General features: G+C 35.6%; 2 protein-coding genes across 2 annotated transcripts; both read right to left on the reverse strand.

Annotated features, from left to right (window-relative positions):
• Positions 1–7,226: 7,226 nt before the first annotated feature.
• On the reverse strand, positions 7,227–10,084 carry LOC116013059 (pentatricopeptide repeat-containing protein At4g02750-like). The gene is made up of 2 exons (XM_031252720.1): positions 8,031–10,084; positions 7,227–7,418 (listed from the first exon to the last, which is right to left on the reverse strand). The coding sequence occupies exon 1, from the start codon at positions 10,082–10,084 to the stop codon at positions 8,048–8,050; it is 2,037 nt and encodes a 678-aa protein (XP_031108580.1). The 3' UTR covers positions 7,227–7,418; positions 8,031–8,047.
• Positions 10,085–10,489: 405 nt separating this feature from the next.
• LOC116011840 lies at positions 10,490–13,396 on the reverse strand. Its single transcript, XM_031251257.1, has 3 exons — positions 12,980–13,396; positions 11,193–11,216; positions 10,490–11,070 (listed from the first exon to the last, which is right to left on the reverse strand). The coding sequence occupies exons 1-3, from the start codon at positions 13,161–13,163 to the stop codon at positions 10,769–10,771; spliced, it is 510 nt and encodes a 169-aa protein (XP_031107117.1). The 5' UTR covers positions 13,164–13,396; the 3' UTR covers positions 10,490–10,768.
• Between the last annotated feature and the right edge of the window lie 2,521 nt (positions 13,397–15,917).

A 15,917-nucleotide genomic window follows, 5' to 3' on the forward strand; every position in this document is an offset into this window, starting at 1 on the left:
TATATATTATGCTAAAACGGTTGTTTACGGATTGTTTGATGGTGCGTAATTTGATTTGTGGCACCTCACCGGATTTCTCATACGCAGGGTGTGTGATTAGTGAATGCCGGGATCTTCAACGACACTTTGAAATAGTGTCCATTAAGTATCTTTCACGATCAGCGAATAAGCTTGCCCATGTTCTTTCACGGGCAGCTCGTTCTCAGTCTGGTTCTTTATGTTGGTTATCTTCTATTCCTACATGTATTGAACATCTATTTTAATGAAATATCCTTTTGTTTTTCAAAAAAAATATATTATGCTAAAAAAATTTATTTTAATGTTTTTATACCAAAATAACCCTTTACACAATTTTTTTTTATAACTACTGACTCTGTTACAATGCAGCAGTATTTGTTCATAACTACTTTCTCAACCTACTGAAGCACAAAGAGACAATACTATCTCCACTGATGGCTCGAACCCACGACTTCATATGTGGGAGTGTAACTTGGTGCTAGGGGTGTAAACGAGCCGAGCCGAGCTCGAACCTAGGGTGGCTTGAGCATGAGCTCGTTAAGGAAGGCTCGGCTCGAGTTCGAGCTCGAGCTCGATCGAGCTTGAAAATTGATGCTCGAGCTCGAGCTCGGCAATTTTCGAGCTCCTCTAGTTCGGCTCGAGCAGCTCGATTGTTCGAGCTCGAGCTCGATCTTGAGCTCGAGCTCGAGCTCGATCTTGAGCTCGAGTTCGAGCTTGAATTTGAGCTCGAATTCAAGTTCGAGTCCGATTTTAAACTCGAATTTAACCTATTTGATTTTAAATTCATGTTTCAATTAAAAATAAACTATAATATTATATATATATATATATATCGCTCGCGAGCGGCTCGTCGAGCCACAAGCCTAAGACATTAGAGCTCGAGCTCGGCTCGAACTCGAATTTGACCAAGCTCGAGCCGAGCTTTGACCGAGCGGCTCGTGAGCAGCTCGCGAGCCGCTCGGCTCATTTACACCCCTACTTGGTGCCACTAAACCACAAGGTCTTGGCACTTACACAATTAAATAATTTGTTAAGTATTAAACATTATATAAATTTATCTAATTATACTCCCTTTGAATACATTAATTATCAAACTAATTTACCTATTTAAATAGTATATATTAAACCAAATATATTTTACTATGAAGTATTACTTATATATTTATCAACTAGTAAATTACCCGTGCGATGCACGAATTAATTTTTTTATTATATATTTAAATAATAAAATTAAAGGTGAAGTTATAAATAATTATAATATTTGAAAGTGTACATTTATTTTATTATAAGATCAATGCAAAAGTATAAATATTATAGACTCGTTTGGTTGCATTTATTTTAGAAAAATCAATATGTAATACTCCGTATGATTTATATAATTATATTATTATTAAAATAAATATGAGAAAATAGGAAAATAATTTTAAAAAGCATTAATATGATTTTTTTTTATTATAAAGATAATTTTATTACCATTCAAGTACTCTATAATTATTTTCAATTCATTAATTTCTTATTCTCCATTATTAGCTTAATTACAATTATTTTCTTATTTTACTTAATTCCTTAATTCTATTATTAGCTTAATTATAATTAATTCCTTAATTAGTACTCCGTGTAATAATAAAAGGAAGGAAATCATAACCTAATAATAATAATATTATAGTACACTAAGTTTTAAAATATATTTGATAGTTTTCCTTTACAATAATTTTTACCTTTTCCGTATCGTCATTAACTAAAAATGATTTTTTTATTATAAAGACAATTTCATTACCATTTAAATACTCTATATTAAATATTTTTTATTTTTGATAATTATCATTATGATAATTTTGAAAATATTTCATTTATTACCAATATTAATAGTTTAGAAGATTTGCGTATATTCATTAACTAAAAAAAAAAGATTTTTTGATTATAAAAATAATTTTATTACCATTTAAATACTCTATAATTACTTTCAATTTCTCAATTTCTTATTCTCCATTATTAGCTTAATTACAATTATTTCCTTATTTAACTTAATTTCTTAATTTCATTATTAGCTTAATTTTAATTAATTCCTCAATTAGTATAATAATAAAAAGAACGAAATAACTACCTAATAATAATATTATAGTATACTAAATTTTAAAATCTATTTAATAGTTTTCCTTTACAATGATTTTTACCTTTTTGGTATATTCATTAACGAAAAAAATAATTTTTTGATTATAAAGACAATTTTATTACCATTTAGATACTCTGAATTAAATATTTTTTATAGTATTAATTATCATTAATATTTTGAAAGATTTGTGTGTATTCATTAACTAAAAAATGATTTTTTGATTATAAATATAATTTTATTACAATTTAAATACTCTACTTTTGATGGTTTTATTGGGACCGGGTCCACCATAAACCGGGTAAAATAATATTGAATGAAATAGGAAGCTAGTAATATAAAACCCAAGGTACCGGCCCAAGAAATGGCGACCCAAAATGATAAATAAATAAATAATAGTGGACATATATTGAATGAAATAGGAAGCTAGTAATATAAAACCCAAGGTACCAGCCCAAGAAATGGCAACCCAAAATGATAATAAATAAATAAATAACCATGCACACCAACTAGGGGAGGAAGACCTGACCACTGAACTATTCAGTGGATCGTGATTTGAGGGATGTCTTACATGGACCAGACCCCCCCCCCCCTTTTATACTACTGGCGAATCCCCCTACACCCTCCACGTGTACGCCATCCAAGGAATGACATCCTCCTCCAAACACACATCCCATGTTATCCTGTCGTGCGATTACCATGATCACCCCATCCAACCATCAAGCGACACGTACTACAAGAAACACGGAGAACGCACCCACGCGAGGGACGGGCGCACTGTCGCGTCCAGGCCACCCAGTAACCTGAAGGTAGGCCTGACTCACCCCCAAATTCCCGGTCGAGGGAGGCTCATAGGCTTATCCTCGCGCTACGCTGGTGAGTAGGGCCACGGGGATTCGTCTTTGAAGTCCATTCACAGGTCCAACAACTCCGTGACATGCAGGGGCAGCCTCCACCTCCGATGAGGTGGAGTAGGCTCTCTTAGTTCCTCTTCCAGCTCCTGCCATTTTGACGGGAACATCTCCGCCTATAAAGGGAGGCGAATGTCACAAACTCGTTTTCCCCTAACGATGTCTCGTGTGGCCTTAGCTATAATTTCCCTCAAATAGCTAAGTCAGCCTCGCTCAACCCTCAAAAGTATGCAAAGTAAGCGATGAGATAGCTACAGAAATAAATTAGGCAAGAAACTAAAGGAAACACTCGAACTCTGTAGGAAACTTGTATTATTTCCACACTTATTCCTCACTTGGATACAACTCTTGGATTCTTGGATGGTTTACAAATGAGCCCCCATGAGGGGTATTTATACCCATTCCACCTCCTCAATGGATGGTGGAGATCGATTTAATCCTACGGCTAAGATTGGTTCTCTAGAATCCTCCCTAATTCTCTTTACAAACTTGAAGATTCCATAAAGTTCTAGAATATTCTATGGATCTCTACTACCTCTACACTTATATATATGATTCTAGATCATTCTACCAACTATGGGATCCGAGGAATGTCATCCTCCTCTAGACACGCGTCTCATGTTGTCCTGTCGTGCGACTACCATGATCACCCCATCCAGCCATCAAGCGACACGTACCGTGAGGAACACGGAGAATACACCCACGTGAGGGATGGACGCATAGTCGCGCCTAGGACACTCCGTTGGTGGCGCTACTGACCGCCACATCGCGCCTCGCACGCTGGGTAGGCGCACCCAGGCTGCCACCCTGTGCACCAGGCCGCCCTGGGCGGCGACTGGGCAACCCATGCTGCCTGGGTGGCGGCACGACCAGCCGCCACCCCGCGCGCCAGCGGGGCGCGACCGTTGGCCTTGGGCACCACGGCGCTCCTTCCTCTTCTCCGTTGCATCGTCACCTCCCACCTTGCACTGTCAGTTCATCTGCCTTGAACTCATGCTGCCTTGCCCCCTCCTTCCATATCCATCGCTCCTCCTTCCATATCCCTCTTTGGGCCACCGTGCCCTTCTAGCCCAACAAGATTTTGGCCAACCACTTCAACCTCATTCACCACCGACACTTGGGCCAAGGTGTATCCCAGAAAATGGGCGCCAGCTTGTCTCACACCCTTTATTCCTTGGGCTTGTCCCCATCCAAAAAAATTCGGCCTATATCGCATGACCCCATCAACTTTCATAAATTTTTTAAATAGTTTTTTTTATTACATATATACGGGTTGGACTTTCAAAATTATTAGAAACATTCTATGCAATTATATTTACCATAATAATTACATACATCATATCATATCATATATAAGGGTTGGACTTTCAAAAGGAAAATTGAAGTAATTCTAAAGTATACAGGTTGTGCATTGATCATTACGTACATACATAGAAATTTTGATCGGTAATGCTGGGACGTATATGGCTTGTGCATTGATCATTGAAAAATACAATTCGTTTATTACTTATTACGGTGCACAGGGTCTTCATTTTTTATGCTTTGCGATTTTGCGAGATTTGCCGTTGGGCTTTCACGGGCTAGAACACGTTTGCAGACTCTGCAATTTGTATACAAATGAGAGCTCTTTCCCGCAATAGTCTTCATTTGTTTTTCTGATTTACAGGAGCATTCATAGATTGAGAAGATGAAGATTGCTCTAAAGGTGAATCATCATAAAGTAAATCAGAAAGGAGGAATAAAGATTCTAAACATAGTTACGTTTCCATTGTATTTACAGGTGTAAAATGTGATAATTATAATTTGTTAGATTTTTCAAAAGGAAAGTGTAATTAATTATTTAAAGATTTTAAATACTAATTCTAAATGAAATTTTTGTCTAAATGTTTAATATTATTAAAACGTCCCTAACTTTGGGCGGGAAAAATTAGTCGAGCGTTTCTATTATATATATATATATATTGATATAGATATAGACTATAATATATAACTAATCAACACAAATAAACTTGAACAAAAGTAAATATTTGTAATATTCTACCTAGACAAACATCTATATGACTTATATGTATCAAAAAATAAATTTAAAAAAAAAAGAGAAATAAATCTTCTTAATATTAATAGAAAAATTATGTCAAAAATTAATCATTTTAATATAATATAAAATTCTATTACTTATGTTATTTATTTATTAATTAATTATTAATTATTATAATTTTAATTTTAATATTGAAAATAATATTGTGCACTTACTTTCGTGGAATGTATAGAGAATAATATTTATATAAGTATATAGACTAATATATTTTTGAGTTTTTCTCCTTTAGTCCTCCTTGCAATATATCTAATGAGACTTGCTATTCGATTGGTCTAGTACATTGATCTAATAGATGAGAAACATCACTTGAGACTTGTTTTCGATGGTAAAAAGAGGGTTCAATTGTTGCCACGAACATCAATCTAGATTATGGGCCTAGGGGGCAACTGGTTCTTGTGGTCCAAGATATCGTCTAACAAAATCGAAAAACTTAAATAAAAAAATTAAAAAATTAATAATAAAAGGACAAGCTTTCCAATTGGGTCTTGGTGAATGTCTATAATATTGTTAAGCTTTTGTATTTTTTGATGTGGCTCACAGCATCTTGAAAGCTTGCAAGCAAGAACTAAACAACCTCGAATGTTGGTAGGTAGTATTAATCACTCGTGAGCAGAATTTTGTTGCAGATGCTCTGGCTGGCCTATCTAGGACCTCTTTGAAGGGTATGCATGTACTCGTGAATCCTCAGACGAAATTGTAGGACCTCTAGAAGATGATGCTTTTGGCTACCCGTGTTGGCGTAATGTCTGTTACAGTAGCTAGTATATTGTATTTGCTTATTTGGGTAAAAAAAAAAAAAAAAAAAAAAAAAAGTATGCTATTTTAACTATATTAAGAAGATGATAAACGCCAAGGACCTTGTTGTCTAGTGGAGGCAATTCTTGACTCTTTGTGCTTCAGTAGGTTGAGAAAGTAGCTATGAACAGATACTACATTGTAACAGAGTTAGTAGTACTCAAAAATATATATATATATTACGGAGTAATATCCAAATAAAATTTTGAACTTTAGTGTAACAAAATTAAACTTACAATTTACCACTTGAACGTTACATTTGTACAACATTGAAACATTATTGACATAGCACATATTTTCAAGTTTGTGACTTTAATTTCCAAAGAAAAATATATCCCATTAGATGGGTATCTTCTTCTTTTTATGTGTATGTGCACACAGATGGGGAGGAGACAGGAGCTGAACCAAGACAAAATGCCAAAGTGCTTAGTGCATCTCCATCAGGCATCTCTATCAGTTGGAGATTTTTTCAAGTTTTTTCACGCCACCTAAAAGGGAAGGTGGAGTGCAAAAAGGGAAGGAGAAAAAAAAAACGAATAGTTTACTAGCCCAGTGGGTGTTAAATGCACACTAGGGAGATTAATTTTTTTTTTCATATACTACAAATGCAATTTTTTTTCCTCTTTCATCTCTCCTCTATCAGTCTATCCTCCATTGTATGCATAAAAACTCCTAACAAACCCCTTATGGGATTGCTCTAAGAGCAACCTTAATAGTGCATTTTTGAGGTTTTTTTTCTTAAATTTAGACTTAGGTGAGAGGAGAGAGAAGAAAAATGTATTCTTGCAAAAATAAATTTTTTTAGAACCCATTATTGCTTTAAAAAGAAAAACAAAAACAAAACAAAGTCTACTCAGTCATGCTCAATTGGGGCATGCAATGCTAGGCGCGTAACAACAATTGAAAAAATTATACTGTTCGTATTCTTTTTTTCCCTGTTTTATTTCTTTTTTTTTTTTCCTCCCTCACCTCTGTCCTACATAGCTTCTAAAAACTTGTGAAAAAATTAGCACTGATGGGCTTGCTCTTAGCATAGTCTTCTGACAACAGCCTTGCTACTTAACATAGGCTGCCTTCAAAGCTATGCATTTTTGTCTTGACCCTCATGTGGAACAATAGAAAGGCAAAAATACAATTAGAAGGATCAATAACAATCATCATTTCTGAAGGACCAGAGGCAGTAGACTTTACTGCAAGCAAGACTTGCAATATAGCTGTGATCTGTCTTACCCTGCCTTCATAGCACATTGAAAGTCTTGGGATTCTACAACTTGATTCATCCTCAATACACCCTTCACCATAAAGTCCACAGAAATCTGTAAACAGTATTACAAGTTGGTTATCATGGCATTCTTTCAGTGATAAATATCAGTGCAGAACCTCAGGGTATGTTGTGTTGTAAAAAAAGAAGACAAGATCTCTGACAATTTCGGCTTTTATTATCCTGAATACCAGTGAACCACCTCTGTATTGATCTTTCAGCTAAGAGTTTTTTCCACTTTTGATCCTATGACTTTAGTGTTTCCGTCAATTTAGGTACACGACTTTCATTTTGCCACTTTTAGTCCTTGACTTTAATTTTTTTGCCACTTTTAGTCCTTTGACTTTGATTTTTTTTCCACTTTTAGTTCTTTCGGTCATCCGAGCGACAACTTTTAATCGAAATCAACAAATTGTTGTGCCATTAAGGGTAAATAATGTTTAATGTATTTAGAGATTTATCAATAAACAATTTTACACTTAATGACACAACATTTTATTGATTCCGATTAAAAGTTGTTGCTTAAAAAGCGAAGCAGAACAAGCAAATAACGTTTCTTTTTCCTATTTTTTATATGATTTTATTTATAAATATATTTAGAACTTTATCAAAATACACTTTTACCCTTAATGGCATAACAATTTGTTGATTTCGATTAAAAGTTGTCGCTCGGAAGGCCAAAAGGACTAAAAGTGGAAAAAAAATCAAAGTCAAGGACTAAAAGTGGCAAAAAAATTAAAATCAAGGACTAAAAGTGGCAAAATGAAAGTCGTGTACCTAAATTGACGGAAACACTAAAGTCATAGGACCAAAAGTGGAAAAAACTCTTTCAGCTAAACTGAACTTGAGTATGATCAAGTGAATGAAAAGTACTCTTCACTCTGCTGTGAAAGTACATCAGTAAAGAGCGGCTTTTGATCTCTTAAAACGGTTTCCTGCATCAAAGGCTGAAGCTTCTCCTGCAACACCTTATAAATCTCATTCATTTCAGGATGAGACCTGTCTCCCACACAAAACACATGATATTTACCATTAACTTCTATTTGACTGAACCCGGGTACTTTCTTCACTTCCCTCCGTTTCATCTTCTTAAGTACCTGTGCAAAGTCGTCCCATTTCCCAGAAGCGGCATACGCATTTGCCAAGAGCACATATCCTCCTGAACTACTTGGCTCAAGCTCTATTAGTTCATTGCCAATCTGACTTGCCAGCGCAGCATCCCCATACAGCTTGCAGGCACCTAGTAATGCCCCTAGGACAGCTCCATCGCGTTCCTCTGGTGGCATATGTGCCACCACCATCATAGCCTTGTCAAGAAGCCTAGCTCTCCCTAAAATGTCTACAAGGCAACAATAATGCTCGGCCCTCGGTTTTAGGTCATAGGCATGACCCATGGCATCGAAAAGCTTCTGACCTTTCATAACCAGACCGGCATGACTACAAGCGGACAAGACACCAACAAATGTGATCTCATCTGGCGTATTTCCTGATCTTAGCATCCGTGCAAAGGTCTGTAATGCTTGATTAGCAAGGCCATGGTAAGCATATGCGAGAATCATTGCAGTCCATGACACAACATCCTTTGTGTTAAGATTCTCGAAAGCCATGATTGAAGAGCTAAGATCTCCATGCCTAGAATACATGGTGACCAGAGCATTAGTGAGGGATGTCTCGTTCTCAAAACCCAGCAGTAAAGCAAGTGCATGAACCTGCAACAACTCAAGAACACCCATACATGAAGTCATGACACTGGTGATAGTAGTCTGGTTTGGCCTTATTCCAGACCTAAGCATGGATTGAAAAAACTTCAAGGCTTCACCCTCGGGTCCACTTTTGGCATATCCATCAATCATAGCATTCCAACTAACAAGATTCTTATTTGGCATTAAATCAAAAAGCTCAGAAGCTTTGCCCATCAGGCCTTCACCAGAATAAACAGTGATCATAGCATTCCAGGCAGCCACATCTTTATATGGCATTTGATCAAAGTACTTCCTTGCCAATTCAGTCAACCCATTGTGTGCAAGACCAGTTACCATTGTGGTCCAAGAAACCTCATTTTTCCTCGGCATTCTATTAAATAGTTCCAAAGCTTCGTCTACCCTATAATAATCCAAACAACCTTGAATCATAACATTCCATGAATATAAATTACGCTCTGGCATCAGATTAAAGAGTTCAAGTGCTGTATCAACTTGACGATTCTCAACATAAGCCCTGATCATTGCAGTCCAAGCTATAACATTTACACAGGGCATTTCATCAAACACACTGCGTGCTTCATCAATCAACCCATTTCTAGCAAAGCCCAGCAATGCTGCAGTCCTTGACACTGCATTTTTCTCAGGCATCTGCTGAAATAACCTGCGTGCCTCGTCTACGTTTCCAATCTGAAAATATCCCGAAATCAAACTGGTCCAAGAGTACACATTCCTGTCAGGCATTTGATCAAAGATTATCCGAGCCTCGCCTATTCTCCCAGCCTTGGCATAACCATGAAGCATTGCAGAATCGGACACGACATTCCTCTCCGGCATGGAACCGTAAAGTTTCTCAGCTTTCACCAGCTCCTTATTCTTAATATAAACACTAATCATTGACGCATACGAGACTACATCTCTCTGACGCATTTCATCAAACACCTTCCGGGCCTCATCTACTTTACCTTGACGGCCAAGACTAGTGATTTTTTTGTTATGGTCATAAACGGTTAATCTAGGATGAGAATGGGGTTTGTGTTCCAATTGAATTTGGGGAAGGAGCTTTGATTTTAAATAGGATCTAGAAAAGGCGGGAAGCCCAAATGGGCCATTTATGTAAATTTGATGATATTTTGAGCCCCAAAATATAATTTTGCGGCTTAGAGGATTTATTCTCTTTGTGATATACATTTGACGTTAGAAAGGGTTCGATGTTAGAGTGTGATGGTATTATATGATTACACCATATCCATATGTTGCTTGTCTTGCTTATAAAGTACCTCAAATCACTGCAAACTATTACGCTTTTTTGTGGTCAATTTGTTAATTGACAATACTTTTCTTTCTTAAATTTTATATTTTTTAATTTTAAAGTTAACCTCTCGGGATGTAGTTGAGATAGGAGGGTGCTTGAGATACACTTAGTTGCCATGTGTCTTTGTTAACGGGATGTTATGGAAATTGAGTCTTTGTTAACTTTGGGTGTTATGGAAATTGAGTTTTTGTAAATTAAATAAATGAATAAATAAGTACATAGTTCTTTCACTTATTTGCTAACTACATCAACCAAAACCAACTTTGGACTTGATAGACTTGTTTGGATCAAAACATGAAATTTTTTTCAGATAAACTCAAAATAAGAAGAAGACTTAATACTCCTCAAATGGACTTTCTGAAAATGCTGATTATTAGACTACAAGTTGGTGAAGTTAATACATCTCAAATTCGCAACTATGACAGACAAAATCTGATTATCTGCTAATATGAATGAAACAGGTAAACATAATTATATTAAAATTACACCCTTTTTTTCCCTCAAAACCATGAATTATAGAAGTAAATGAACACTCTTATGTGATCATACCTATAGCTCATTCAATTCCCTGTCCAACCCATTTGGCGGGCTCGTTTCTCCCACACAACTGTCAACTTCTTTTCATTGCGGAGCAGAACTTCAGCCCGTTCTCTTCCCACCTCGCAAGTTTCTGTGGCGGTATTACACTTCTCCGACTCCTTCTGGTATTCGGAAGCTAACCTTCTGGCTTCCGTGACAGTAATGTTCATATGATGTGTACGTTCTTTGTCTACCGTTTCCTGCAGCTTTAGCTCTTCTGATAGTAAATCCACATACTGCTTCTCCATCTCTTCCTTCAGATCCGGGTCATCTTTCCCGCAGTCTATTATTAGAAACAATGAATTATATCATGAAATAAAGCGAAAATGTTCTCTTTTCTTACTGTTTCCCTCGGTAATGAAATTGAGATCTTAACTGATACAAAAACGGGTAGAGAACATTTACCTCTAACTGTAAGATTGGCCAGACCTGCATGTCGAGAACAACACAAGAGCGTTAGTTGAACTGGACTTTTTAGGTTCGGAACAAATTTGAGATGATAGAATTGGAATAATTTGAATCAGAAGTTTATCATCAATATCAAGTTCTCATTTCCCTAGTGACATCAGAGTATGTCAATCTATCCACAAAATAAGAATGAGCCGGTCAGCTATGGGCAACCTAGGCCGGTTTACCTCCTTATGGTCCTTTGTCGACTAGGGTCACAAGGCAGGGTTTACCCAATGCAGGCCCTCTGGTAGTGGCTACAGCCTACAGGTTTCCCTCGTCACCCCAAAAAGTATCTACCATAAACCATCCGACCTCAATCTTTCCCTTCCGTCCATACATTGCCAGAAACTATCTACAAATTCATCATTATACTAAATTCTTATTTCCCTAGTGGCACCAAAGTGAGTCAATCTATGCACAAAATAAGTATCTGCATATGCCACTAGGCCATGATCTTTCTATATCCTTCCATAGTTTCATACAAAGCTTCATCTTCAACCCAAATGGATCTGATATGTTATTTCAATATCTACATATTCAGTCTTCCTTGCTCGTTCATCATTTTCTTCCTTTCTACAACATGTTATTTGATCAGAATCCTAAAAGCTCCTTCAATAGAGAGCTCACAGGAACTTTGTGACTACTTATTTTGAAGTGCCCGACGAATAAAGTAAAACAGGTTTACTGTACTAAGTAAGAACTGCAGGAAGCTTTTGAACATAACTTTATTGAAAAAGCCAAGACTCCCCACTCTACCGATCTCGAGAGACGTTACAGAGTTACAGTATAAATACATCTAGCAAGCGGAGTCCTTCAAAACAAAGGACGTGCAAGGACCTTTTTTAACTTGTTAACATCACTAACTCATGGCCAGGCTTTCTATATCTTCACAAAATTACAACAACAACAACAACAATAGCAACAACAAAAGCACACACAAGCAATGACAACTTGACAAGTCCTAGGACTACTGGGGGACCAGGGGGACCAGATGGGCTAGATGGGAAAGCTGTTATGTACGTTGGTCCATAACCCAAAAATGACACGTAATATAGAAGGTAAGGTCAAGGCCTAAATTTGTCTGGTCATAATAAAGGTTCAATCCATGAATATAGCACGTTATTAATATGAAATCCTGTATGAGTTAAAACGATTAAGGAGCATTTTATTTCACATTTATATGGCACCAGTATATACCAAAACGAATAGATCCATAGAAATGTGCCTTGCTGTGTGCATCAAAATAAAATACCTTAAAGGCAATAGCCATGGTATCAAAATGCAACACCTTCAGAACCAACATAAATAGGTAAATACCAAACCAAAGGAAATTTGCTTGGATCTTGTTCATGAAAGAACACATATGATAGCTAATCAACAGCAATGGAGATACTAAATTGCTTTGCAATTTTTGGTATTTGTTTTATTAACTTCAGTACTGTAACAGCTTATACTCAAAGAAATAAACAAAATAGTGATCCATACCAACTAAGAGGCAGCAAAATCAGATAACAAATGCACAGAAATTGAATCTAGTCAATTACCCATAGACTTAAAAACACATGAAAGATCAAATTCCAGTTACAGTTAAACAAGTAACCAAATTCATTGAAGCTAGAGGCAGCAAAATCTAATCAAAATGCATAAAAGACTGAAACTTGGAAATCACCCAGAAACCAAATAACAACAATAATAAAGATTGAATGATTGGATGAGAGAGAGAGAGAGTTGAGGAACAGTACCGGGAGCAACATCGAGAAGGGAAAGAGGTGGAGAGCAGTCACATTTGCAAGGAGGACAAGAGGCTTTGAGCTTTATAGCCTTCTTGAATTTCCAGTAAAGGGCAGGCCCAGATACACACAGAGCTGAAACCACAGCAAAGATCACCAAGCAACATCTAAAGCAAGTCCAAGATCTACTTGACATCTCTCCCTCTACCACTCTCTCTCTCTCTCTCTAAGAAATTGAAAGGGGAATTTGGATCTGCTGTTATTAATGGGTAAGTGAGATTTGTTGAGGGAAGTCAAGTCACTATCAGATTCTTGATATTAACAAGCTGATAATAAGCAATTTATTACTGACTCCTTATGCTATCAATCTATGAGAAATGGTGTTAAGTATCCAAGCACTTGCTCATTTACTTGTGATTTAAGTACCCAACCACTTGATTTTCCACTTATTTATGAATCGGTAGCAGTAACCCAGTAACAAAGTCAAAGCATCTCCATTCTCTTCCGCGTTCCATAACCGACACTCAGTAACAAAGTCAAAGCATCTCCATTCTCTTCCGCGTTCCATAACCGACACTTTACGGATCACCGCCACAAGAAATCCAATTCAATGATTCTTTACAAAAAATAAAAAATAAATAAAAATAAATAAAAAAAAAATCCAATTCAATGATAATATCCAAATATAATTCCATCATTGTGTTTGAGTATGGAGCAATTTTAAATTTTCAAATCAGCTATCACACTTAATAAAAATATCTCCAATTTAGCAAAAGAATTAACAATCATTATTACATGGACCATGGTCCACACAGCTGTGTGGCTCGTTATCGTGGACCATGGTCCAAAAACAACGTCGTTTCTTTAAGTAAAAAAAAACGGTTGTTGTTACATCTTAACGAGTCCGTATTTTTGGTGTGTTAATTACCAAATGAAACTACATTGTATCTAAAATGAAACTCTCTCACATATTATTTCTTTCAAAAAAAAATATTATCAAATGAAACTGTAATTGAATTGAATTGAAACTATAGTTGTGGTGAAATGAAACTGCGGTGTATATACAATGAAACTGAATAACAGTTTCACATATTTGAGTGTATATTGTCGGATGAAACTGTAGTTACATCGAAATGATACTGTAGTTGTGTTTTAATGGAACTATACTGTATATAAAATGAAATTGAATAACAGTTGTATAATGTCGAATAAAACTATAATTATATCGAATGAAACTGTAGTTATAAGAGACTTAATTGACGAAATTTAAAACAATTAGAAGATCAATTCGACCAAATTAAAAACTAGGGATTGAATTAACACTTGCAAAAATAATTAAAAGACCAAAACATTGATTTTTACTTTTAAAAAAAATCACTATAAAGTGCCAAAATGGAGCTCAAGCTCTGTTTCTGTTTTGAGTTCCTTTCATAAAGTGAGCTTAGAGCATCCACATGTGTGGATATTGGATAGTTATTTCAGAGATAAGAACCACTGCTTAATTTTCTAACTGATGTGAGAGTTGTTTTTTGTTAAGTTATTCTTCCTGCAAGACTCACATATTTGTGGGGTCCACAATGTTAGAAAGGAAAACAAGACCAGCAGGAGAGAGTGCGTGTGGATGACAGCTCTGGTTTCCAAGTTTGGGTGACATCATGTGCTAAAAGGCGCGTGAACCTTTTGTTTTTTTTTTCCTTTTTCTGATTTCTGTGTCAGTTGTTTTTTTTATACTTTTTTTTTATTTTTTTTTTTGTTTTCCTTCCCATCTCTCTCCTAGTGTCACTTAAAAAACTATGCATAATTCACAACTGATAATGATGTTCTTAGCGCCCCTCTTTATTTATTTTTTTTTAATTTTTCTTTTGTTATTGTTGAATGTGTTATTTTATATGTGAGTTATGGTCCTAGATTTATAGGTGACAATTCACTTTTAACCTTTTTTTTTATTAGAAAATTTTCATTTCGTCCTAGTATTATTGTGACATTACCATTTTTAGTACTCTATCAACAAAATCGTTGACATATCGTTAAATACAAAGACATTTTAATCTTTTTTTTATACAAAGTATGTTGAACCGTTGTATTTTTTATGTTTATTTTTTTTTTTGAAAACATCAATAATTAAAGACCAAAAAATTCTTGTATTTAATGATATTTAAACTGTTTTGTTGATAAATGACCAAAAATTATCATGTCACAATAATACTATGATCAAAAGTGGATGTTCTAATAAAAAAAAAGACTATGACCCTGTTTGGTAAATGACTGTTAGCTGATACTGTTAGATGATTTGGTTATAAGGTATAACTAATTGATAATATTAGCTGATTGTAGAAAAGTGCTTGGTAAATTAGTTGTTAGCTGATAGCTGTTTGGTATAATTTCTTTTCTCAAAAGACTAATTGAAAAGGTTGCTTTGAGTAGCCTTTTGAAATTTAGTATTTTGGAGTTACAAAAAGCTTATTAACCAAACACTTATATTGATTTTTTAACCAAATTAAACAACTAATAATGATGAAATAGGCCAAAATTGGCTGATAGGCTATTTATTTACCAAACACGGTGACAGGGTAATTAGGTACCCGACCCGGAATTATGGGCAGGACCCGAAGACAATGAACGGACGTCAAACAACCCGTTACACATTAAAGATGAGGAGCCACTCCAACGACTCCTTAGCGTTAATATCCACTTACTGACACATTGAAGAGGCCACTTACTGCGCATTGAAGGTGAAACAGAGAGTCGTTGCGCTCAAGAATATAAAAGGACACTCACACTTGTAGAGAGAACACGCAACATTACTAAGACAAACACTATTGTACTGAACTCATTGTACTCTTACATTGAGATAATAATACAAAACATACCGGTAACATTCTTACCGTCACATATATATATATAATTTATTATTATTATTATACACACACTAATGTTAGAATATAATCAA

The sequence above is a fragment of the Ipomoea triloba genome, chromosome 3 (assembly GCF_003576645.1).
Source record: "Ipomoea triloba cultivar NCNSP0323 chromosome 3, ASM357664v1".
Classification (NCBI taxonomy): Eukaryota; Viridiplantae; Streptophyta; class Magnoliopsida; order Solanales; family Convolvulaceae; genus Ipomoea; species Ipomoea triloba.

Excerpts from the sequence above, each read along its gene's own strand:
- LOC116013059 (XM_031252720.1), bottom strand. The coding sequence starts at position 10,084 with ATGTATATCACAAAGAGAATAAATCCTCTAAGCCGCAAAATTATATTT.
- LOC116011840 (XM_031251257.1), bottom strand. The coding sequence starts at position 13,163 with ATGTCAAGTAGATCTTGGACTTGCTTTAGATGTTGCTTGGTGATCTTT. Across the intron at positions 11,217-12,979 it reads CCTTCTCGATGTTGCTCCCG|GTCTGGCCAATCTTACAGTT; the intron begins GTACTGTTCCTC and ends CTCGACATGCAG. Across the intron at positions 11,071-11,192 it reads GGCCAATCTTACAGTTAGAG|ACTGCGGGAAAGATGACCCG; the intron begins GTAAATGTTCTC and ends TTCTAATAATAG.